We start from the raw sequence: 24,594 nt of genomic DNA, 5'->3' as shown, positions 1-24,594 counted from the left end.
CACGCACTTTTTGTAAAATTGTAATACATTTATCTGGAGTAAGAAATGGACTGGATTAACTTGAACTCTTAAAACAAATATCTACATCAAAAAGAGGACCTTAAAACTCCGGACTACTTTCTGTTTGTCCCACACATAGAATGGTCTATCCTGATTGGTTCTCAAACGATCCAATGGGAGAGAAGAGCGCGAGGGGCAACATGGAGGAGAAAGTGAACCATAACAGTGCCGCGGCAGCCTGGGAAAAAGATAACTGGGGAATGAATGCACTCATTTAGCGCCGTTTAAAAATATTGCTAATAAAAGACAAAGTGGCGCGAACGCCCACTTTCGAAGTGTTAATAAATATTCAGCCGTAAAATGTCACTGACTGCATCGTGTGAAACGGTCTCTCATAAGAGGACTCTGTCGGACCTCCTCGGTGAGTTGACAGCAGCATGCTAAAGTTAGCGTAATCATTTATGCAGCACCAAACTACGTGTCGCGAATACAGTTTGAAATTAGAATACACATTCAAAATGTATTCAGACTAACGTTTATCCTATTCCATTATTCCTGACGTTGATTTAACCACCTTCGGCCATAGGCGTGGAAACGTTAAATTGGCAGCTTTTGATGTGGAGTTTGCCGTGACCCTTAATGGAGAACCATTCCTATTCACATTTGTTTTCAACTAAGATAACCCATTGAAGGTAGAAGTGTAGTATATGTAAATACATATTTGTCGTCTATTTGATCAATTCAACTTAGTTTGTGCCCCAACTTCAGTACAACAAAGTAACCTAATCCCACACAGTTTGACAAACTGTGTTATACAATACTGAAACAGTGTCCATATAAACATTTGTCTGAAGTCTGAAGCATTTATGTGGGTTTTCCCAGCTGGCCGAGTGGTGAAGAGGCCAAAGCAGGAAGATGCTCAGAGGCTGCAGGAGGCAGCGATCCAGCTGCTGGAGCAGCAGCAGAACATCTGCAGTCTGTTAAAGGAGGTCGGGGTGAGTGAGTTGACGTCAGGACGAAGGCAGAACCCTCTGGGCCGATGACGTCATGACTGTCAGATGATGGAATAGATTCACTGTTGTAGATTAATTAAATTGCATTGTTGTATTAGACTGTTTTAAAGTTGCAGCTTCTTCTCACCATTATCTTGTATTTGCTCTGTGTGCCACTTGTGAAGCTTTGGTGGAAAATATTTTGCATTGCATGGTGGTAAAAAGGAAAGTGTCTCTATAGCACCAAACCGCCAGAGACATTTTGTTTGGAATGAAATCTTCTGGGTGAATTATACATGTTTAATTCACCGTAAAGTTACCTTTAAAGACTTAGGAAAGCTGCTTCAACCTCAAAATTCCTCTGGAGTAGGCCTGTGCTACTTGTGCTCGGAACCAGTTTGAAGGATGATGAAGTAATATGCTCAAATCCAGTAGTTGTTGACCTTTCACTAATATTTAATTAATTAAAGTATTATTATTGTGGTTTTATTATTTTTTTATTGTAGAATCCAGATCCTTACAACATTTTCGGCACTCAGAATGGTGAGCAGAAACATGCGGTGTCTGAAGGCGTCACATCTGCCACTGCAGGTTCCCTGCTAGGTGAGTGTTTGATACAAGGCTTAACTATTAGCCTCAGTGTCGTACATCAGTTCTCCAACATCTCATATCTGAGTCAGCTGCTGGACGGCACGACACAGACAAATTCCCCTTTTCATGACGGCCATCTTTGTTCATTCTTTATCTACAGGACAACTGTTAGTTTTGTTTGCTTGCTTCTATACACCACAGAGGAGATTTACAGAAATGGTCACAGCTCACAGCACAGTGTGCCACAGAGTCAAATGCTTTGAACTACAGAGTGTGTTCTCCGTGCACAGTGTGTGAGCTGAGGCGGCAGGCCTTGCAGCTGGGCGTCCCGGCGGCGGCCCTGTCGGTGAAGATGATACTTGAGAGGCTGATGGAGATCACCGGAAGCGAGGAAGAGGACCAGATGGGAGGGCTTTTCACTTCCTCTCAGCGTGTGAGTATCTGACAGTAAAGGGTTGATGATCTGTTTCTTTGGGGCTTAGGAATCCAAGGTGAGCATTCAGTCATTTGCCTCATGCGCGCTCTTTTACCAGGCACCTCATCAACATGTTGTTGGTTGAGTAAGTTAGCTAAAATGAATGACTCATTCATGAACACATCCTGCATTTGAATAAAGTCATCCAACGTATTAAATTAGTTAGTCTGTTTGTATTAAATCAACTTCCTTTTATCATAAATAAAGTGAAAACTTTGGATAACATGAGTTGGAAACAATCGTACGCCACAACTGTAATGTAATTCAACCCTTCAACCCTTTAATTTAAAACTGATCTTTATCTGACACTGTGCGCAAATACCAGGTTTAAACAGAATGTTGACTACAACTTCTGAGGGAGGACAAAACATATACAGCGGGTAAAATAAGTATTGAACACGTCACCCTTTTTCTCAGTAAATATTACATTACATTACATTACAGTCATTTAGCAGACGCTTTTATCCAAAGCGACTTACAGGAAGCAATGCATGCGACTAGTTTCTCCATACAGGAGGCGTCTTGAAGCTGTCAATACTAACAAAGGCTTTTGTACAAAGTGTTAAATAAATTTCAGTAAGCGTGTTCAATACTTCTTCCCTGTGTCATTCCATTTGATTACACATCACCTAATTTCTGAACTTATTTGTTTGGATTTCTTTGTATGTATGGATCATATATATATCTCTAAAGGTGCTATTGACATGAAATCTTCACCAGATGTCGGTAACAACCCAAGTAAACCATACATACAAAGAAATCCAAACAAATAAGTTATTGTGTAATCAAATGGAATGACACAGGGAAGAAGTATTGAACACGCTTACTGAAATTTATTTAACACTTTGTACAAAAGCCTTTGTTAGTATTGACAGCTTCAAGACGCCTCCTGTATGGAGAAACTAGTCGCATGCATTGCTCAGGTGTGATTTTGGCCCATTCTTCCACACAAACCGTGGGCCTCTCTGATCTTTAGTTCTTTCCATAGATTTTCTATTGGATTCAAGTCAGGTGATTGGCTGGGCCATTTTAGCAGCTTTATTTTCTTTCTCTGAAACCAATTGAGTTTCCTTGGCTGTGTGTTTGGGATCATTGTCTTGCTGAAATGTCCACCCTCATTTCATCTTCATCATCCTGATAGATGGCAGCAGATTTTTATCAAGAATGTCTCGGTACATTTTTCCATTCATCCTTCCTTCAATTATATGAAGTTTACCAGTGCCGTATGCTGAAAAACAGCCCCACACCATGATGTTTTTGGGGTGATGTGCAGTGCCATTTGACCTCCAAACATGGTGTGTTTTATGGCATCCAAAGAGTTCAATTTTGGTCTCATCTGACCAGACTATATTCTCAGTGCTCACTGGAACATTCAGAAGTTTAGAAATCCTTCTGTAACCAATGCCATCAGTATGTTTTGCAACAATAAGGTTGCGAAGGTCTTGAGAGAGCTCTTTGCTTTTACCCATCATGAGATGTTTCTTGTGTGACACCTTGGTAATGAGACACCTTTTTATAGGCCATCAGTTGGGACTGAACCAGCTGATATTAATTTGCACTGACAAGGGGCAGGATTGCTTTCTAATTACTGATAGATTTCAGCTGGTGTCTTGGCTTTCCATGCCTCTTTGCACCTCCCTTTCTTCATGTGTTCAATACTTTTTCCCTGTGTCATTCCATTTGATTACACATCACCTAATTTCTGAACTTATTTGTTTGGTTTTCTTTGTATGTATGGATTACTTGGGTTGTTACCAACATCTGGTGAAAATTTCATGTCAATAGCACCTTTAGAAATATATTTACTGAGAAAAATGGTGACGTGTTCAATACTTATTTTACCCGCTGTATATTTTTTAATAGTTTTATGTACAGACTTTTGTATAAATGATCCAGTTAGTGCGTTATTATGATTTAAGTTATACAACCTCAGAGCAGGCAAGTCCTGGCACCCCCCCGTGATCATTGGCGCCCCCTAAATCGTGGCCCGGACCCCAGGTTGGGAACCACTGACCTAAGGCACACTACAGTCATAAAAATCTGTTTATTATTAGTTTTTTATTTTCTGCTGACGTTCAGCAGAAGAAAACTTCAAAAACCTTGTCTCATTTGGCTTTGGTCATCTTCAGTCCACAATTTCAGTATTGGCTTTTGAAAACCAGTATTAGTTTTGTTAATTAAGGTCTCAGACTAAAGCTGGTTCATCAGACCATCTGTGTGTCTCCAAGTTCAAACTAATTCGGAGCAGGTTTTTAATATGAAGTGTGTTACAGTGTACACTGGAAAAGTGATGAAATGATGTTTACTGGAACCAGACAGTGTGCATACCGAATGCGGTCGATACCTGACTGACACTCGGGTGTTGTTGTTTTTGGCATGTCTATTAGAATAAGGACAGACTGGATGTTGTCTCTGAAAGTAGAGATGATGGATAAGCTGATATGTCTGTGTATCTTGAGGGACCCACAATCCAAGACTACAATGCTGAAGGGCCAAAGGCTCTGTGGTGGGAATTAGGTCAAAGGTCCAGAAAAGCAACATTTCAAAAGGCGAGAACAAAGGAAGAATCAACCAGAGACCTGCTGGATTTATTCCTGAGGGATGTGTGAAGAACATGACAACAGCTGCACTACTGCTAGAGTGCTTAACAGGAGTTGAGGGTGGACAAGTGAACTGATAACACGGAAGGTTCAAATTCTGTAAAGTAGGAGATAAAACGAAAACTACAAAGAATATTGTTCCGTTACTTGAATAAGATGTTTATGTTGCATTTCATCAATGAGCTTGATTTCTTAATTACTCAAAATAAAAGATGACTAAAAAAAAGGCAAACTTATTTTTAGATTTGGCAACCAAAAGCTGATGCCTGGTTACCAGCCTGGCGACCACTTTTAAAAGTTAGCGTTGAGCCCTGAGTCTATTTTCCCACAATGCAATGTACAAAGCAATACCGAGGAGCCTCTCGCCTATAGAAATTAAAGGATGGCTGCTGGGGAGGATTCTGAAGATTGCTAGATTAAAATTGCTTTGTATGTGTTTTGGCAAGTCATCAGATTGAGGGTTGGCCAAAATGGAGTTCTCAAACTAGTGAGTGTGACACACCTTATGGCCCCCACTGACTTGTGTTGTCACCATTACTACTAACAACAATCGTCATGATCTTTTAAACTCGTCAAATGACTGCAGCATTATTTAGATTCGATGTTATACATATATAATATGCAGTTTTGCCGAAAAAACATGCCAGTTAATCAGATCCAATGCGTTTTTTCTCCAAACATTGTGGCAAATGGATTCTCATTTAAAAGATCAGCTCCACCTTTAGTACAGCGTCTATAGTGTGATGTATGTGCGTCTTTTTATCTTCTGACTCTGTGTCATTGTGGTCGTGTCTTTTGGCACGGTGACTTTGTGTTTTCTTCCCACAGCTTTATTGCTACATCAGTTCTGCATAAACTGAAAAAGGGTTGTTGTGTCACTTCTCGTTGGTAGATGACATCGGCGGTTTAACGTCTTTACTGCTACAGCTGTCTCACCAGTTTGTCTTCATTACTGCAAGGACTCTTGTTCTGCAGGAGAACACATTTTAATGTGACACATGATGTAAAAATCTGTCCCGTCCCTGTCCTCTCCAGGTCCAGCTGTGCATCCTGCTGGAGTCCAGCAGAGAACTGCTGTCACAGGGAGCCCTCTGCCCTAAACTGCTCTGGCAGGAGTACAGGAGGGATCAGGTGTGTGTGTGTGTGTGTGTGTGTGTGTGTGTGTGTGTGTGTGTGTGTGTGTGTGTGTGTGTGTGTGTGTGTGTGTGTGTGTGTGTGTGTGTGTGTGTGTGTGTGTGTGTGTGTGTGTGTGTGTGTGTGTGTGTGTGTGAGATTGTGATTGTGTGTTTGTTAGAGCTCATACATAAGACATTATTACTTCTGATGAGGTTTTGCACAATTTGTAATTCCATTAAGTTATTTAGAAATGCCCTTTTTTAGGATGTTCTACAGTGTAGAATAAATGAACTGTGTAGAATCTACACAGTTCATTTATTACTTTACAGTCTGTCTGGACTGCCTCAAAAGGAACAAACTGAGCCTGGCTTTCTTCTATAAAGGATGTAGTAAATGAAATATTTAATGTGGTGTTTTTAAAGAGGCTACCTAACCTAGAGGTGGTGTACCATCTCCACTTTTACAACATCCTCACCCTGAAGTACATCATAGAGAGGTAAGAAGTATTAGTTTGTTTGTTTTTTATTTAGTTTTTGGATAATTTAGTTTGTGCCGTGGGTCGGTTGGTCGGTGGAGCTACTGCATTTAGAGCAAATGATATGCAAATTAATGCGTTTGGCCACATAAGATAACAAGGCAGAGAAGTATTATACTCAAGTATATTTACTTCTACAAAACACTTTCGAAAAACAGAATGTCTTTTGAGGATTTGAATGTTAATTATCATCTGAATACACAGTTGTGGAATGTAACTTTACTTTTGAACACTTAACTGTTGTATTTAAACACTACTGTATTTAGTCAGTCAAACGTTTTACTTTGAAAACAAACTGCCTGAATTTATGTGGGTTCAGCTACAAATGTTAAGATTAGGTTTCATTTTTCAACAAAAAATCTGTAAAAAGATTTTATCTGTTAACTAATTGGCATATCTTCGAATTAAAAATGATTTTCCTCCATGTGCAGAATCATCGTGTTTATTTTAATAAAACAATTCCAACTTGAACATCCAGAATACCAATTTGTCCTATCAGAAAATGTTCAGAGCCTGGATTTATTTTTCTGAATATGTGGATCTTGTTATTGCAGAAACGGAAAGTCAAACTACCTGAACACCTAAAGGTGCTGTTCAAAGTATTAACATTCAATTCTACAACTGAACCCAGGACAGAACACAGTTAAAGCGCCCCTCTGTGGATGTAGTGAGAGCTACTTTAAATTGTTCACTGAGTTCAGTTCTCAGAAGAATTAAAATATAAGCTCCACACAACAAAGAATGATATCTAAGCCCCCCGAGTTTAAGGAGAGTGAAAGTTACACCTTTCTGCAGGAAATGAACATGACCTGTCACTCAGTTCTGCCCTCTTTTTGCTGTTTCTACATTCAGTGACGAAGAAGCGAGGTTGTGGTTGGCGTCTCAGTTGAAGGCTCTGTGCGGTTGGACGCCTCCACAGGGAGACGAGGAGACCAAACAAGTTCAACAGAAAGTGCTGTCAAGTAAGGACACTCTGCTAAGTTTAGTTGTTCTTCATGGAAGACAAATGCCCTCATGGTATCAAGTATACTCCATAAAATGTTCCCCAAATGATCACATGCTGCTGCTGAGGATGATGCTGATAAAACATCTCCTGTATTTTAGCTGTGGTTGGAGTCTTGGTGGGAAGTGGCTTTGAGCTGAGCCAGGAGCCAGCCGCCGCCGACAGGAGGGCGTCCCTGCTCTGCTGCTCGGTGCTGGACGACATGCTCTTCTGTGAGTCTACACGTCCCCTGTCCTGTGGTGATGAAATATTCAGCAAAGCACTTTGATTCACACCTCCAGAACCTGAACGCTATTTTCTACTTCTTTAACCATTAAGACGCCTAAGTATAATCTTTATACTCTCGCTTTTTTACTTTTTATTGTTTTGCTCTCTGTCTTTAGGGCTACTAGACACTGTGGAGAAGACTCTGACGCCGCAGTGTGCTGGAGCAGGAGCTGATCTATGGTTCTTTGTGTTTTATGTGTCTTATTGAGCTTTTATGAAATCAGATAGTTTGTTGTTGATTTTGAGGTCTCCGTCTGAAGAAAAATATATAAAACCAAAACGTTAGTGCAGTGGTTCTCAAACTTTCCCCCTTTTGGAGGAAAATAATAATAATGACAAAATAGTTTATTTAAATTGATCAACAACTTTTCTTATTGACATGAATGGGGTGCTATGTTTCTAGGTGTCAGCTGCCTAGAGCTTTCAGACATAAAACACTCTGGTCTCTCCTTGTCTCCCACCACATTCACTTTGGACCCCAGAGCAAGACAGGCTTCGTCACATTTCCTTTTGATAACCGTCAGCTGAGCAAGTCCCGGAAGCATCATTTGTTTTTCCTCTTCGTCCCTGTCAAAAATCTGTCCATCCTGTAAACCTACAGACAGAATTTATTCAGATTTGGCACCAATGTACGCCTGGACACTAATGTCTGACAGGTTAAAACGATGAAGTGATGACATTTTGGAAAGACGGATGTAAACTGCAACTTGACTGGTTGGAAGAGGCACACAACCCTGAAGCTGTTATTCTAGACGATGCATTTTGTCTATTGCCTCAGCACTGAGATCACAAATTCTGTTATAAGACTCTGTTTTTTTTTTTACCCTTCTTGCACTGTGCTTTGCACAGGATTCAGATATTCAATGCCTCGTTGTGTGGAGCTTCAGCGTCAGTGGAGACCCTTCAGCGTTTCTTCACGCACTCCCTGACACAGACTCTCACTTACAAGCCTCGACTAACCGGTAAAGACAAGTTGTTGACCTTTTTAGCTTTATAATGCTTCTTCTTAAATTTAGCTGTAAAAACAAAGCTGACACTAATCTGGTGGGAACTTCAATTAGGGTGAGAAAATTCAGGTTTGGGAAAACTTTTTAAATAAGTGTCCTGATGAACATGAGCATGCTGCTTTGACATTGGGGACTAACTTCCATATCCGCAGTGTCGGATGCCATCACTCTGCAGAATGAGTGGACCTTCGCAAAAGCCAACCGCTTGTTGACCTCTCTGTTCCGTAAGGTAAATGTTCAAAGCAGCCAAGGTTGTAAATGTGCAATATACTGTTTGCTATTTTCTCATAAAAATATCCTCTGATGTCTCCTAACTCTGACTGATTATAATTAAAGGTGGAGTCAGCGATTCCGCAGAAAGATTGTTGCTACATGAACTCAACACCCTAATAGATATTCCCCATATTATGCAAAAGGCTCGGAAAAAGGGTTAATCACAAAAAAACAACATAACTAATCATGTTGTCTAAATTGAATGTAGACTTGTTACTCGCTAAAGGCTCTGTTTACCTTTTTATTGTATTTTATTTTATTGAACTCAACAAAACAATGAAGATAGTTACCAGGGCAAACAGTTTAATGTCTGTTCTACTCTCATTCTATTTCTATGGTCAGATCACTTCCGTTTTCAAGTGTACAGCTTTCAGTGCAGAGTAACACAGCATTGAGAGTATTGATTCATGATCCATTATGATGTTCTTAGCTGCAACAGACAGCTTGTTTGCCAGTCTATGAGTCACCCTAAGCTAAAAGCTAACTTGCAGTGCTTTCTGGGTCTATTTGTAGTCTGCATGGTCTGTTGTAACAGAGCTAACAGTAACTCATCTGTATTGTTGCCATGTCTCTGTAACAGCTGGCGGTGATCTTCAGCATGGAGCAGCTGCTGTGTCACCTGCAGCAGGTTTTGGAAACTCACGAGGTCAACTGGAAACACGTCCTGTGCTTCCTCTCCACCCTGCTGGTTTACAACCCCTGTGCCCAGCTCAGCCTGAGAGGTAAACACGAGGGAGCAGACCACTTCTATACTGGATTAAAGTGCCAAGTGCCAATAATATGAACTGAGAATACATTTGACCATTTTTATGAAAGAATTAAATATGTAAATTCATCAGTCTCTGGTATACTATCGTCAACTGCTGTCACTTAAAACCTCACATTTCACTTGGATGTAATCAAATTGTCCCATTAGAATAAAGTTTAGCAGTTTCTCATAGACGAAGTATTTAGCACTTACCATTTTTAACTAGAAAGGTGTGCCTGCAACGACCACTGCTGTAATTAAACCCATGATTGGCTAAACCCAGCCCTCTACACAAAAATGGGCGGTAAGGCATCGTAAAACACACTTTATTCAAACTTAAAAACAAGTGGCGATGTATGCAGGCAATCGGCTCAAAGTTGTCCTATAAGACATTTCTTTTAATCTTGCCAAAAAAACGAAATAAAACTCACAAAGCCGTCTGTCTGCCCGTGAAGCAGCGGAAAAGTGGCAGCGATGTACTCAGCAGTGTGTGTACTGGTAGTTCCATTAGCTGTTAGACGAACACACCGTCAAAAACAACAAAAGAGAGCAAACTATTTCCCCCCCATGGTGTCTCTGGCGGTGATGCACTCAGTGTTATCACTTGTAGCCCCTACTGGCTGGGGGCCTGTTAAGAGTACGGAGAGAGGAGTCAGATGGCAGTCAATGGCGGTATAAAACAGGAAATAAAAGGGGTTGAAAGTGTGAGTCACAGCAACCACGAGAGGTCACCAAAAATTTGCTGCAGCAGAATGCGAGATTAGAAGCAGACAGACAACGGGATTCACTGTCACTCACTCACTGACAAGCTCACGCATGCGACTGATCGCATGATCCTCCTGGTGGAGGCAATAAAAGCTTAACATCAATAAACTTAAACGTCAGACTATAAAATAAAATTGATAAAAATCAGATGCAAAAAAGGCTTTGTGTGGTTTTGACCCCAGTGTTAATATGCTGTCCATAACTGTTCTGTTTCTCCTCCTCTACCAGAGCTGCTGTCCAGACTGCTGAGCTCAGCATTTGAAGGCTACGACCTAGAGAACATGATAACTGCCTTCCTCTTGGCTCGACAGGGTGCGCTGGAGGGACCCGCCATCTTCCCGTCCTACAGCAACTGGTTCAAGGTTTCATATCGGCTTTTCATCACCAGTTGTTTGGTTATTGACATGTTTATGATTGTGCTGCTGATATAAATGTTTGTTTTCAGTTCAGGACCAGCAGCTATTTTGGCGTGCATTTATCACATAGGAGGATAGAAAATGCATCTGAATTAGTGTCTAGACCACAGGACACAATAAGCCTTCACTGGAACTCTGATAATAGAGCAAAACAGTTGTAAAGGCGGAGAGCCAGTGTAATGTTGAGTAATTGTGCATTTGCTTAACTAACATTCTGCATCATATACATCAGAGGTGAGCGGTAATGTCTGGCATCTGATGTTGATCAATGCTAAAGAGAATTTTGCTACATTTTAATTGGGAGATTTATTTTATGTGCACTGTGCTTAAATAAATATCAATTTAAATGTGCAATAAGTATGTTTTTGACTTTTCCGAATTGTTATCAAAGGCGGATTAGGGTTGTCCTTCAAACCCATGATGCAACAGTTTACAAGCTCATGGGATTGTCTTTTGTTGCAGTTTGTTCTTGTCACAGATAGAGTTCCAGAGAGTTTGATAAGTCTTATTCTTTTCTGCCTTTTCAGATGTCTTTCGGCGGAGCCAGTGGCTACCATGCGACCAGTAAGAAATCTCTGGTGTTTCTGCTGAAGTTCCTGTCTGACTTGGTGCCCTTTGAACCCCCACAGTACCTCAAGGTGACACTCTGCAAATGACTCTGCCTCTAAATTAGTATTGATAACCTAATGTCCCTAGACATAAAGTACATGGTATCTATTATATATTAGATGAACCTTTGATGATCCCCAGTGGGCAAACTGCTAACTCTTCTTAATAATAACATGATTCATTAGAAGAATACTTAAATATAGTTCATACTGTATGTGGGATATGCTACATGTGTGCAGTTTAATAAACCATCATTTATTGGGGAAAAAACTGGAGAAATATGACTTAATACACACTATACAGTCTGCAGCAGTGATGGAAAGTTACAGTAGGTACATTTACTCCAGTACTGTGCTTAAGTTCAATATTGAGGTACTTGTACTGTACCTCAGTATATCCATTTTATGCAACTATACTTCTACTTCTCTATATCTCAAAGGGAAATATTGTACTTGTTTGCATCTAACACATTTATCCTCCAGCTGTAGTTACTCATTACTTTTCAAATTTTGATGTTTTAGATAACAAAACATATGAAATGCTTTGAAAACACAAGACATTTTTAAATATTTAACCAAGGGTTCTCAGCCTTTTCGGTTTATGGCCCTTTCTAAAAGAAATCCGTAACCGGCGTGAGTTGTTACCATTGCCTCTTTAACCTCATAGATGGTTTCATGTAAAGAACCATTCTTCTCTGTTCTGTGAACTTTGAGTTAAGCTATCAGCACATTACAAAATCTGCTGAATCAATGTTAATGACTGTTTATCTGGCGATACCAATGTGCTGTCCTAAGCTGTGACAAGAGTGTGTAGATGAAGCATTCAGTCGCTATATTGTACTTATTTAGTGTCTGGCTAGTCAGCTAGAAAGTGTGCTAAGTCCACCATTCTTTCATGCTACGGCTTTATACCACAAAAAGCACAACATGGACGTCTGTAGCAGAACAGAGTTTTTTTCCTCTTTCCTAACCCATTACCATCTCGTGACCCTCCCAGATTTATATTGTGACCCCAAGGCTGGAAACCTCTGGACTAAACTACCTAAATGTATAAAGTAAAACTAACTCCACCTCAACCAACTTTAACAGTCAAATGCTACTTGCACGTTTTTTACGTCAACAATCTAATAATGTAATTATATCAGTCACAGGGGACATGACTTACTGTGAAAATGATCACATTTACTTTGGTGCTTAAAGTATATTTAGCTGCCACCACTTCTGAATTCTTACTTATTATATTATATTATATTTTGATCGCAGGACTTTAACTTGTCATGGAGTTGATTTTTTAATGGCACTTGGCACTTACTTAAAGTCGAGATAAAAAGAAAAATTGTCCATTGTCATAATGTGTACCGTCATTAACAGTATATGCATATAAAATGACAAACAAAACAAAATTTCTTTTTAACTTTATATCAAAATCCAATCAACTTTCCTTCCTGCAAAGCAAAGATGACTTATGCTTTCGTAAACTAGTACCATCCAGTTCTCTCCCTGTGGTAGGTTCACATCCTGCAGCCTCCATATGTACCCGTGAAACACCGCAGCCTCCTGATGGAGTACGTCTCTCTGGCCAAGACCAGGCTGGCCGACCTCAAGGTAAAAACCAAGGGACTTATCCTCAGCGCGTCGTTACTGCACTATTTAGACATTTTAATATTGAAACTAGACACGCTCCTCCCAAAAGCTTTGTGATGTATCCATGATGATGTGTTTGTGTGTGTGTGTACACATGTAGGAGTCGGTGGAGGACATGGGTCTATATGAGGATGTTTCTGGTGCAGGTGGAGCCTCATTGCAGGTAACAGTGACACCCAGTGATGTTTCTTTGTGTGATGATGAGGAACTTCAGTGAGAACGCCCCTATTTTGACGCGGCTATTTTAATGTTGTGAGCTGAGAGAAGTGGCAAAGAGAATGGAAGCACACATTTCATGCATCGCACTTCAACTAAGATTTGAGAAACCAGAAAACTTAAACCCCCCTGTTAAGGCATCAATGATGCAAACAGTTAAAAATGTTTCGATTTCCTGTGTTTTGGTTGAAATACCAAGGCGATTAATCCCAAAAAAAAAAAGAAAGGAATTTGGCTGAGAGTCACCAGTTAACATGGTCACGCAATGAACCGAAACGCCGGCGGCATCTATGGCTGCGAGTTATTAACCATATTGACCACCACTGGACTGTTTCCAGCGTCCATTTTAAAAGTGAATAAAGTCAAACCTCTGAGTCTAAGTCATGGTGTTTGACGTTCTGTTCATGAACACAGATAACAGATTCAGATCATCTAGTGACTTGTAGCTCATAATGTCTCTCTGGTGTAACGTTACACGCAGGTTTCTCCACCAAATACATGTTTGTATCTGGACAGTAAATACTGGGCTATTTGCTTATGTATTCTACCTACACACTAACAGCACAAGGATCACTTTGTTTATGTTAGATTCTCCATCTTAAGTGGTTAATGTTCTTACATAACTTTACAAGCTGCCAAATGATGTGCGTCATCATTGTCTAAAAAACTGACAAAGGGTCTACTGAGCACTACAGTTTTCGTAACAAGATGGGACCTGTTGGGTTGGTACCAAAAAAGAATTGCCGATTCATATCTAGCTCTAGTTCCAGCACGCAAAACGTGCAGCGTTTTTATTTGCATCAAAATATATATTTAAGCTGATCTTAATAGTATGTAACAGGGTGATGTTTGTGCGTGTGCAGCCCCAGTGCCAGGCCGCCCAGGATGTGGAGAAGGCAGTGTCTCTGTTTGAGAGCACAGGAAGAATCTCTGCTACCGTCATGGAGGCCAGGTATTCAGCCACATCATCTCCTCACCTGCAGCACATTTATAAAGAACATAACGGGTCCTTAAGAACATCTGGGTTTCATGTAGATTTGAAAAGTGTATTATACGGAGACACAGACGGATTATTAAGACTCATTCTCCTCTCCCAGTATTTTCCGGAGGCCGTATTTCCTCGCGCGGTTCCTCCCGGTTCTGCTGACGCCGAGGATGGTGAGCACCTCCACCTCACTGTTGGTCTTTGTTGGAACTACACTTTTTCTCAGATGTGAAGTGTCTTTATTACATTACATTACAGTCATTTAGCAGACGCTTTTATCCAAAGCGATTTACAGTCAGTAGTATATTACATATCATTACATATCATTCACCCATTCACCCACTGATGACAGGGCTACCATGCAAGGTGCCACCATCAGACTCTAACTAACATTCATGCAACAGTCTCCATCTTTATCTGACGATGTCTTCAATTCCAGCTTCCTGTCCAAGCCGACGCTTGGATGAGTTTTATAGAAGCTCTGAAAAAGTGAGTCCTTATCAGAAGCTTGTGAAATAGCTCTTCTTGTTTCTCAACAACTTTTTTAGAATTTATAATTTTTATATTGTTTATATCATTTTATCCTTTCATCTATTTATTGTCTCCCAAAATGTGCTGTTTTAACATATTTAATCTATTAATCTAATCTGCTAATCTGAAAAACCATCACAGTGTTAATGTTCTTTACCGATAATTTTAGTGTATTTTCCCTGTTATGACACTTTGTTTGTCTGCATTCAGGGCGGATAAGATCCCTGCGGCACAGTATTCATCTTACGTGGAGTCCTGCCAGAAACAGAGGCAGCAGGATGGTGGGTCATATGCTCATTTATTGTACTGGATACTCACAAAGATAATCTTCATTTATTTATTAAGTATGTGGTTTTGTTTTTCAAGTACATAAATCAGATGTTACTATAATAATGCAATTATAAAAAAACCTGCATACCAAAGATTTTATTTAATGTGTTTAGCTTTATATTTGCCTCATAGTAGTTTAGAAGGTTATGTCATACAGAAATGACAATATTTGAAAATATGTGAATGTTTCATCTGAAATAGCCAGAGCTTACTGACAGTATGTGAGGCTGCAGAAATCTCCACTCTCACTTCTATCAGCCAGTGGTTTCTCTTTTCTTATCATGACAAAGATGGATGTACGGAAGCCCTGAAGCCTCTAAAATGTTTTCTCTTGTGTGTTTCTGACTTAAGAGCAGGTGGAAAAAAAGGTTCTTGGGAAGTTAATCTTTCTCAGTTCCTTTAAAAAAAAAATGTGTTTGATGTTGTAATGCTCATTTCGCCCACAAGAGGCTGTAGTATACCACTGCCTTATGTTTTAAATAGGTACCCAGGAAGAACTAAATCAACTTCCCATTACGAACTGTTGATCCGCCCCTTATTTAACTCATTAGGTCCTCAAAGTAGTAAAATGCACTTATAGCCGAATCCAGAGTTATCCAGAGTTATTATATCTTTCCTCCTTTCATGTGAATGAGACCGAGGGTGGAGCGAGAGCTGGGATGTGGGGTTAATACGCTTGCTTTATGGGCCCATGGATTGAGAAGATCCACAAAATATTAGCTGAATTTCAGCTGAATTTTATATTTGGAAGTCAAACTGCTTAATGTTCATGTGCCGCAGAGCAACCTTCATAGGAATGAACAGAGAATCGCCTCCAACACTGTATCCAGTTCTCTTTATAGAGCCATGGTTCTAGATATGATTCATAACATTCGTGTTTTCCTCCAGGAGGGTTTTCATTTCTCTATGCACTCGAAAACACAAGGTACATTTATTGTGTGTAAGCAAGTTATGTCAATTAAAACTCACCTGGAAGAAAACATGAATTACAACAAACACATTTTCACAGATTAAAAAAAGAGGGGGGGAATTATTTAACACTGTGTTGTGTTCTTAGGAGGTGCCGTGTGTTTGGACACTAATGATGAGCCTCTGGAGGTGCTGAAGATTCAGCTGCAGGAGTTCACACAGCTGCTTGTAGAGGAGAATGACGGAGGTAGGCAGATATCGAGAACGGTCATGCAGTACATCACACGGATGCTCGGTGTTCTGTGGTCAGGACTCCAAGATTAGCTGTTATACATTGAGAAAAAACTTTAAAGATAAGTAGACACGCATGGACTTTCTTGTCCTTGGAGCAATCTTACCTGTTATCCAGATATGAAATGACCTATATTAAGATAAAAGGATTTTGGCCACATCGCCCAGCTCTACAATGGAACTCCTCTGTGAGGCTGTCTCTTTGAATCCCTCATCTCCACACCTGTCCTGTGTCCTCAGAGATGTCGGCCCAGCTGTCAAGGATCTCACACACTCTGAGCGTCATCTTTCCCGGCTGCCCCGATGAGCCGATCGGACAGACGGTCATCGAGCTCCACACGAACACGCCGCTGTCCCCTGAGCTCCACGTCAAAGTACACGCTCCTCATGGCTTTATAATCGTCGATACTGCTCCATCCGTATGTCGGTATGTGTTATTCTGACTCTCTTCTCTTGTGTTCTCAGGTCGTCAACATGATCCTGAGAAACTTCTGCCAGTGCTTGTTAGACGCTTCCAGAGCAAACCCTCCTAACAAGTATGTGTTACGATAAACAAAAAAAAAAAAATTATTGTCAGGCATTGCAAAATAATTTGGAAAAAATCCTTCAAAAGTATTGGGTAGCATTTATTGGCCATTCACATTCATTTATCTGCATATGCACATGTGCTGCACATGTGAAAAAGACAATATTCACATTTACATGCAGCGGCTCGTACTCGCTCTTTTGGGCATGTATCTCTGCAAAGTGTTAGCCAGTTGGTTTGTGTACAACGCACAGAGCTGGCCGTAAACAGCCAAAAGGCCATGTAGAGCAAATCTGCTGTGAACCATCAGGATGCATATTCCAAATGTGCTTTAAACAGGCAGCGAACTCCGGTTCTGCCGAGTGGAGCTGATGCAGAAGTGTCATAAAACTTGCTTTCTCTCTACTGTCCATCAGGAGGCGACTCCTCTGGTTGTATAGAAGTCTATGAGAAAATGACTCTACTTCTCTCTTGATTTATTCCCTCAGTAAACATTGTAAACATGAGTTTATGGTCTCAATCTCTAGTTTCAAGTCTCCTTCAATACAGCATGATGTTCAGTTAGTAAATTATGGTCCATTTAGAGCCAAATAGACCATAAAGCAGGGTATGCTTTAGGGCGGGGCTACTGCCAAAGCCCTGAACTGCGTCTCTACGTCACTCCTCCGCATACCAAATGTGGTAACTTCCGTTAATTGGTTGCAAAAAACAATATGGCGACAGTCGAAAGATGGCGAAGGCGAAATCTCTTAACTCTGGGCTTCATAACATCAGTCCACAAATCAAATCAATGGGTGATGTCATGTCTTGTTATATACAGTCTATGGCTGTATACATGTGCACAGAATGCTCCTAAAACCAGAATAACATCGGCATCTCCTACACTTCTTAATGGGAAAATGCACCATTTGGAATAAGACCTAATTCGGAGTATCCAAACAGAATATGACGTTCACATGAGCATATCAATTCGAAAATATTGTCATATTCAGAATAAAAATGGAATTTAAGTGTGCATGTAAACATAGAAGGCGGTGTGCTTTGACATTCCCTCTTCCTTTGTGGTGTGCGACTCACTTACTTCTCCAACTTTACAGACAAAGCCTGTGGGCCTCCAGGTTTGTCGGTGCGCTGCTTGGCAACACACAGCTCGTCTCTGGCCTCATACACCGACTCTGGGACCTATTTCATAACCAGGTACACAGATCCACATTCCAATGTACTTGTCTCTGCCTCTGTCTTTCACTTTGTGTCCGTTTCACACCTTCCCACATTTTAAAGACTTAAATCACTTCACTTCTTTATTCCTCCTTCCAAAAAAAGGGGTCGTCGCTGAGCTCCGCACACCTACTTGGTCTGGCGGCGTTTGTGGTCCATCTCCACGCCTCCATGTCCCTCGGTCCTCTGGTCCAGCTGGTCCCGCACACACTGCTGGAGCCGGTACCCATCATGGAGGCTCTTAGCTCTGCGCTGGTCTGCAGCAGGCACGCCAACATGCTCTTCTGTGTCAGGTGAGGTTACTGGCGGATTCACTGAACGTTTCGTATGTTTCCGTATCGTGACACTGGCTTCTGGCCCAGCTGCCACCTTCACTCACAGTCTTTTTTTCGCCATCCAGGTTTTGTGTAGCAGCTGTGTGTTACGGGATCTGCAGAGGGGACTCGCTGCCTCAGCAACAAAAGCAGGACTGCATCATCAACAGCCTCTATAAGAAGGTGTCTTTTCCTCTTACTCGCAATAATGCCATCAGGTCTGCATGTTTTACTTAAAAGTGTCCTAAGGCTCATATCATGAACAGGCGATGGGGGAACTGCTCATACCATTTAATCTTTAAACCTTAATAAAGCCATAGTACAATAATGCTGATTCAAAGTTACGCTTGAAGAGTAACTAAACCACTTTTTTCAGCCTAAAACTAATGTATATGTTCCAAATCTTGACATTTTAGAACAACATTTGAAATCTACATATTGTTAGAAATATGTATAGGGACTGCCCTCTAAAGGTTGAAAACCGGATAATGGAATTTAATCTTTGCTCCAGAAGGGGGCCTCGGTTTCCCTTTTCTGGGTGAGGTGCAACAACTGTTTTCCAGCTGATTCATAAGGGTCATTGAATCCCTCTAAGTCTGGCCCCTCCCCTGAGAACACTTTGCCTTGGGAGACCCTACCAGGATCTATTGCCCCCGACAACACAGCTCTCAGAGTCACTGAGGAACACAAATTTTATTTATCAATACTATTATATTTGTTAAACTTTATGCGTAATTGTGTGTTGGTTTAGCTTCTGTACCTCATCCCAAGACTGTTGCCTGAAGCCAGAGGAGCTCCCATCACTGTTGGGGGTCCAATCAGCGACCACCAGGAAGAGAACCCGCCGGGCCTGTGGAGCAGTGCTACAGATGCCAACGGGACATGGAGGAAGACCGCTTGGCATCTGTGGAAGCACCCGGCGTTCCGTCAGTTAGAACACATGCCGAAATATCAGGTAAGTTAGGCTCAGTGAGCATCAAAGAGCAACCAGTGGCTTCTTTACTTTAACTTTTGTATTGTTTGTTAAATGATGAAAACCATCAACCATTATGTTTGTCAAGGTATCGTTCTCAGAATGGCTGGCTATCGAGCTCAGAGTGCAGAGAAGTGAAGACGCCCTGTCAGACCCAGAACGGTAAGACATGGAGCACATACACACACACACACACACACACACACACACACACACACACACACACACACACACACACACACACACACACACACACACACACACACACACACTGGTGCCATTACACATTAGACCCTTTGTTTTTGTGTGTTTGTGTGTGTGTGTGTGTGTGTGTGTGTGTGTGTGTGTGTGTGTGTGTGTGTGTGTGTGTGTGTGTGTGTGTGTGTGTGTGTGTAGTCAGGAGTACCAGCAGTGGGCCTGCTGGGAGCTCTACCTGCCTCGTCCGGAGGAGCAGGGAGGCTGTGGAGGAGACACGAGGATCCTCTACTCTCATCTGCTCAGTGCCATCATGGACCAGCAGTTAAGGTTGGTGTACGTGATCACAACATGTCCTGTGTGTCAGATCGAGTTATTGTTGGAAATGCACATAAACTTAATGCATATGATATATTTTTACATTTTGGCAAAGTTGTGAGTATTCTTTTAGTTGTTTTATGAAAGATAATATAATCATGTAATTATACGGCAGTTTGACGGATGCACAAGTATTAACATGATCTCGAAAAAAAGAAAATATATATTTTTTTATTTCTTCTATGTATTTTATTTCAACAGCAACCAGAGCCTGGAGAAATCAGAAACAGGGACCTGTCTGCCAGACATCCTGTCCCGGTTACAGGTGTGTTTACTGTATACTGTATAGTATATACTGTATATGCTGTTCAGCTGACACAAGCGTAAACTGTTTATTAGCATAATGTTGTGCTCCTAAATACATTCATTGTTAAAAAGCAAAAAAAACTACTGAAGAAGGTGACGTTAAATCAGAATCTAAATGTGTGTGTGTGTGTGTGTGTGTGTGTGTGTGTGTGTGCGTGTGTGTGTGTGTGTGCGCAGGAGCTTGTCTATGACATGGAAACGACCAACCTCTCCGGCAGCCGTGGAAGCAGCCGACCCGACGTGCGGGACCTCCTGTTGGAAACGCTGTCTCAGAGATGCTCCTCCTCAGCTCCACCGGGGATCAACGCCGAACTCAGCCTACTGCACACGCTGAACACATGGAACAGGTATAACATGCACACACACACACACACGCACATGTCAAGCAGATCATCTCTGTCATTTAATGTGTAGCCCCTGAACACTGTGTGTGTGTCACAGAGTCCTGCTGGCTCTACCAGCAGTGTTGCTTGTTAAAATGAAGTCTGAAGGAGGAAGGGAGACTCTGGAGTGTGACACGCTGATAGAACACGTCAACCAGCATCAGGTGAGCTGCAGAATAAATCCGACTTAAAACATGTTTTTTTAGTCGCTTCTTTCTCTGTCTTACTTCCTCTTAATCTTGCCACCTGCAGAGGAAGGCGTGCTCTCCGATCGGCTTGCTGTCCTTCCACCTGACGTCACACCTCCTGAGGGTGAGAGTCGCTTCACTGAAATCGAAAGATGAATCAAGTCTAAGATATATAACTTCCTGCTCCAGTTGAGTTGAGTCCGCTCTCTGTGTTTCCTCTGTCCAGGGTGTGTTGTCTGCTGGCGCACGCTGCAGATGTCCGAGAGAAGAAATCAACAAAGCCTGGTCCCAGATCAGTCTACGCTGTCCGCTGCTCCTAGTCTCCACAGCGGTACTGTTTGTTCTCAACACAGAAGTTTTTTGGGTTTTTTTATGCTGACTTCTGTCCTACACACGCTGATGCTTTTGGAGAGGATCTTTTTACATGGAAGGCATTTTGACCTGTAGGAAAAAGCTAAAGTGTAAATGATACAAGGAAAGATGCTTCAGTTTTATGGTCCTGATGGTGTTCATGCTGGCTCATTGTAGGTAAAAAAAAGTATGATTACCTAGCTGAGGGGAGAGGTTATATTCCAAAAAAAAGATTTAGGTCATACATTTATAAGAGAGAAACTCACAAATTGGAAAAAAAACATTGAAAAAATAGTGGAGCAAAATAAACGTGGTAACACCAGCCGTCTCAATTTCATTGCCCCTGAGGTAGTGTTATTATGGTAAGGATGTCATCTGAGCGAGATGAAGGTCCTGAAAGATATATACATGTTTTCTTTCACGTTCTTTCTGTACATAAATAAATAGTAATATTTTAGAAGCTACAGGAAAGTACTACACGAAGGCATGCATCTTTTATTTTACTTAACACTAAAGTCAACCCTTGAGGATATTTTGTACTTCATAGTCTTGCAAATATAGTGATAATTTTTATCACTATATTTCTCTAATTATTATTTATGACTTTCTTTTACCTACAATGGCCCTAATACGACGTGGTATTAACAAAACATTATCTCCTTACAAAGAACGAAGGAGGGGAGACGTTTAATGCAGAAAAGTGAGATGTAATATGCAAAATACATGCACAAATAGAACATTTATTAAATCAGTACTAGTTTTGTCATCCTAGGCATCATTTTCATGATGATTGTGTGTGTGTGTGTGTGTGTGTGTGTGTGTGTGTGTGTGTGTGTGTGTGTGTGTGTGTGTGTGTGTGTGTGTGTGTGTGTGTGTGTGTGTGTGTGTGTGTGTGTGTGTGTGTGTGTGTGTGTGTGTGTGTGTGTGTGTGTGTAGCATTGGTGGGAGCGTCTGTCTCCCGTGCTGTCCTCACTGTGGAGTCGTCTGTGTGACGGAGAGACTCTACCAGAGCAGCTGCAGCTCCTCGCTGACTGTCAGAGCTGGGCCTGCAGGTGAAGCTTCATTGTCATAAAGCACCATCTCTGATCTCGTATACTTCCACATGCCAGCGTTAAAACATGTGACTGTTAGTGTGAGGGACGAAAAGAACTCACATAATGCGGTCTCCTACTTGATTTCGTCAGCTTATATTTTAGTGTCAGTTTTGTTCATGTCAAGGTGTTTGTTTTAATCTGTCTGGCGTTCAGTTTGGATAAGGGGCTGATGTCGTCTCCTATGCCCGCGGCTGAAGCCCTCCTGCTGGCTGCCAGCCTGCACCGAGCCTGGCGAGGACATGGGTGTGACAACCAGGGCTTCAGTGCCGCCCTGAGTGTGCTGCAACCAGAGAGGAGCACGCAGTACCAACAGGTGAGAGGAGAGAACGCTCTCATAATCACGGAATTTTGACCAACCTGTGTTACAGCTGTTATGTTACTACAGAGATAAACAATGTTTTTATGTGTGTATACATATATTTATTTATTTGTGTGTGTATACATATATATAGGACTATATTATATATATATATATTATATTATATATATATATATATACATCATTAAAATAATAATGTATCACTTAGATGAAATAAAATAAAAACTAATTTAAATAAATAAAGAAGGTATTAAATACTAAAAACACCAAACATGTTCAAAATAAACAGCAGGCACAAATAAAACCAACAGAAACAAATGTAGTAATGATATATACTCTATATACATATGCACATTAGCTTAAATGTCATGAAGGTTAATGATGGGTTAACTATAATAATCATGGGTTTGTTCTTTATTACATTATCTCTGATTTTTTACCTTCTGTTTCTCATTTCTTTGTCCAGGTGCTTGTTTTTCTGCTCTTTCTGTGCGTTAAGGACCATCTGTCATCCCTCCTGTATCCACAGGTAATTCATTATAACTAATAACTAACCAAGACAACATCCACCAGCAGGCAGGTTGTGTTCAGGTTTAAGTCTTGTGTTACTCATGTACTTGCTAAGTACACGAGTAACAATTTCCAAATTATTTTGCCAAAAACATCTCCCATATGGCGGTAAAGCCTCTAAGCACACTAGCTGCCTCTGTTGCTTCTCTGTGTTTGTAATGTTCTGTCTGTGATTACTTCTGCAGGAGAGGAGTCACCAGAAAGCAGCAGATCTCTGCAGAGACCTCCTGCTGCCGTTGGTGGACTCTGCTGACTGGCTGCTTGTCTTCCAACCAAACGGTACACTGTTTAATCTTCTTAAAAACCACTTATAGGTCCACTCTGCACGCTCAACATTAAATCTAAAGGGCTGTTTGTTATCTTTCTCAAACTGTAAAACAAGGCGTTTACCAGTCGATCGCCATGGTGATGTCAGACGAGTTGACCCGACTGATGCCGTGGGCCTTCTTCAGGTTAGTTATTTTTTCCACTTTCAGAGTGACTGTAAATACGACCTGTAGCTTCTCCCAAGGTCTTATTCTTACAGCGTCTCTTAATGTGTGCGTTTAGCGTGCTGCTCCAGCAGAGCGGCGAGCTGCTGCAGAGAGCAGCACGCTGTCCGGGGTTCCTCCACACCGCCGTCCTCTGCTACGTCGGCCTGCTGCAGCTTTTCCTGGAAGGACACGCGCTCAAACCAGCCACCGAACCCATTCAGGTGACCGAGCTGCAGATGATGTGGTTTGTTTAAGCGTTACGTCATTCAAACCTGTGAATTTTATTCTTCAGATGGACCCTTTCCAGATTCTCAGCCGCTCCAAGCAGTTTCTCCTGAGAGCAATCCCGCAGACGTCTCTGACCGCTCTGTCCTCTGGTCGACTCAGACAGGTAACTTACACCCGCACGCCTCTTTTGAAGGATCTTCTACTGACAGCATTCTCTTGACTCTCTCTGTCTGGTCTCTCTGTTGATTGGGCTTTCCCCCCCGGTCCAGCTGGAGTCCCAATGTGCAGACCTGGACCCGGAGGTGGCAGCAGCTCTCTCCGTGCATCTTGCCCCTCAGAGCCTCAGCCCTGAGATGGACTTCCTCTAAAAAAAGCTGCAGTGTTTTTTCCACCACAGACATCCAGGCAGAGAGAGAGACCAAAGTGAATAGGGACACAAAATCTTTGGAGCCGTCTCCCTCACAGTAATGGTTTCTGACTAAACAGCAGGTACTTTAACATCTAACAGAAACATGTTCCTCTTGTTTTAACCAGGGCTTTACTGTTCAGATTTAAAGCTAAGTACTCAGCTTTGTAAAGAAAAAAACTCCTACATTATTTATGTCTTTTTATACATAATGCACACAGGACTTTATTATATACATGAAGATCCAAAGCCCTTTTCACAGTTTACAATACAGAGATAAACTCTTAAAGAGTGTTTAGTATTGTAATAACAAAAAACAGTTACAGAATAAAACTGATTGGAAATTATTCTCTGTGAGGAGGTCACTCAG

At 41.4% G+C, this 24,594-nt stretch overlaps 1 protein-coding gene across 1 annotated transcript; it reads left to right on the top strand.

Moving 5' to 3' along the window:
• The first annotated feature begins 214 nt into the window (after positions 1 to 214).
• On the top strand, positions 215 to 24,201 carry LOC129108401 (Fanconi anemia group A protein). Its single transcript, XM_054620198.1, has 42 exons — positions 215 to 421; positions 883 to 995; positions 1,499 to 1,595; positions 1,874 to 2,016; positions 5,694 to 5,789; positions 6,197 to 6,270; positions 7,162 to 7,271; positions 7,414 to 7,524; positions 7,696 to 7,759; positions 8,429 to 8,541; positions 8,739 to 8,815; positions 9,440 to 9,581; positions 10,601 to 10,734; positions 11,316 to 11,426; positions 12,906 to 13,001; positions 13,141 to 13,203; positions 14,120 to 14,208; positions 14,354 to 14,414; positions 14,681 to 14,730; positions 14,983 to 15,053; positions 16,160 to 16,258; positions 16,543 to 16,676; positions 16,768 to 16,838; positions 17,926 to 18,025; positions 18,152 to 18,339; positions 18,447 to 18,543; positions 19,112 to 19,315; positions 19,422 to 19,495; positions 19,730 to 19,858; positions 20,108 to 20,171; positions 20,390 to 20,559; positions 20,654 to 20,759; positions 20,848 to 20,907; positions 21,010 to 21,114; positions 22,071 to 22,186; positions 22,382 to 22,541; positions 23,014 to 23,076; positions 23,303 to 23,396; positions 23,500 to 23,569; positions 23,667 to 23,811; positions 23,883 to 23,981; positions 24,088 to 24,201. The coding sequence occupies exons 1-42, from the start codon at positions 361 to 363 to the stop codon at positions 24,184 to 24,186; spliced, it is 4,323 nt and encodes a 1,440-aa protein (XP_054476173.1). The 5' UTR covers positions 215 to 360; the 3' UTR covers positions 24,187 to 24,201.
• Positions 24,202 to 24,594: the final 393 nt, after the last annotated feature.

The sequence above is a fragment of the Anoplopoma fimbria genome, chromosome 19 (genome assembly GCF_027596085.1).
Source record: "Anoplopoma fimbria isolate UVic2021 breed Golden Eagle Sablefish chromosome 19, Afim_UVic_2022, whole genome shotgun sequence".
NCBI classification, from domain to species: Eukaryota; Metazoa; Chordata; class Actinopteri; order Perciformes; family Anoplopomatidae; genus Anoplopoma; species Anoplopoma fimbria.
Note: the sequence above shows the minus strand (reverse complement) of the source record. Positions and strands in the feature narration are given on the sequence as shown.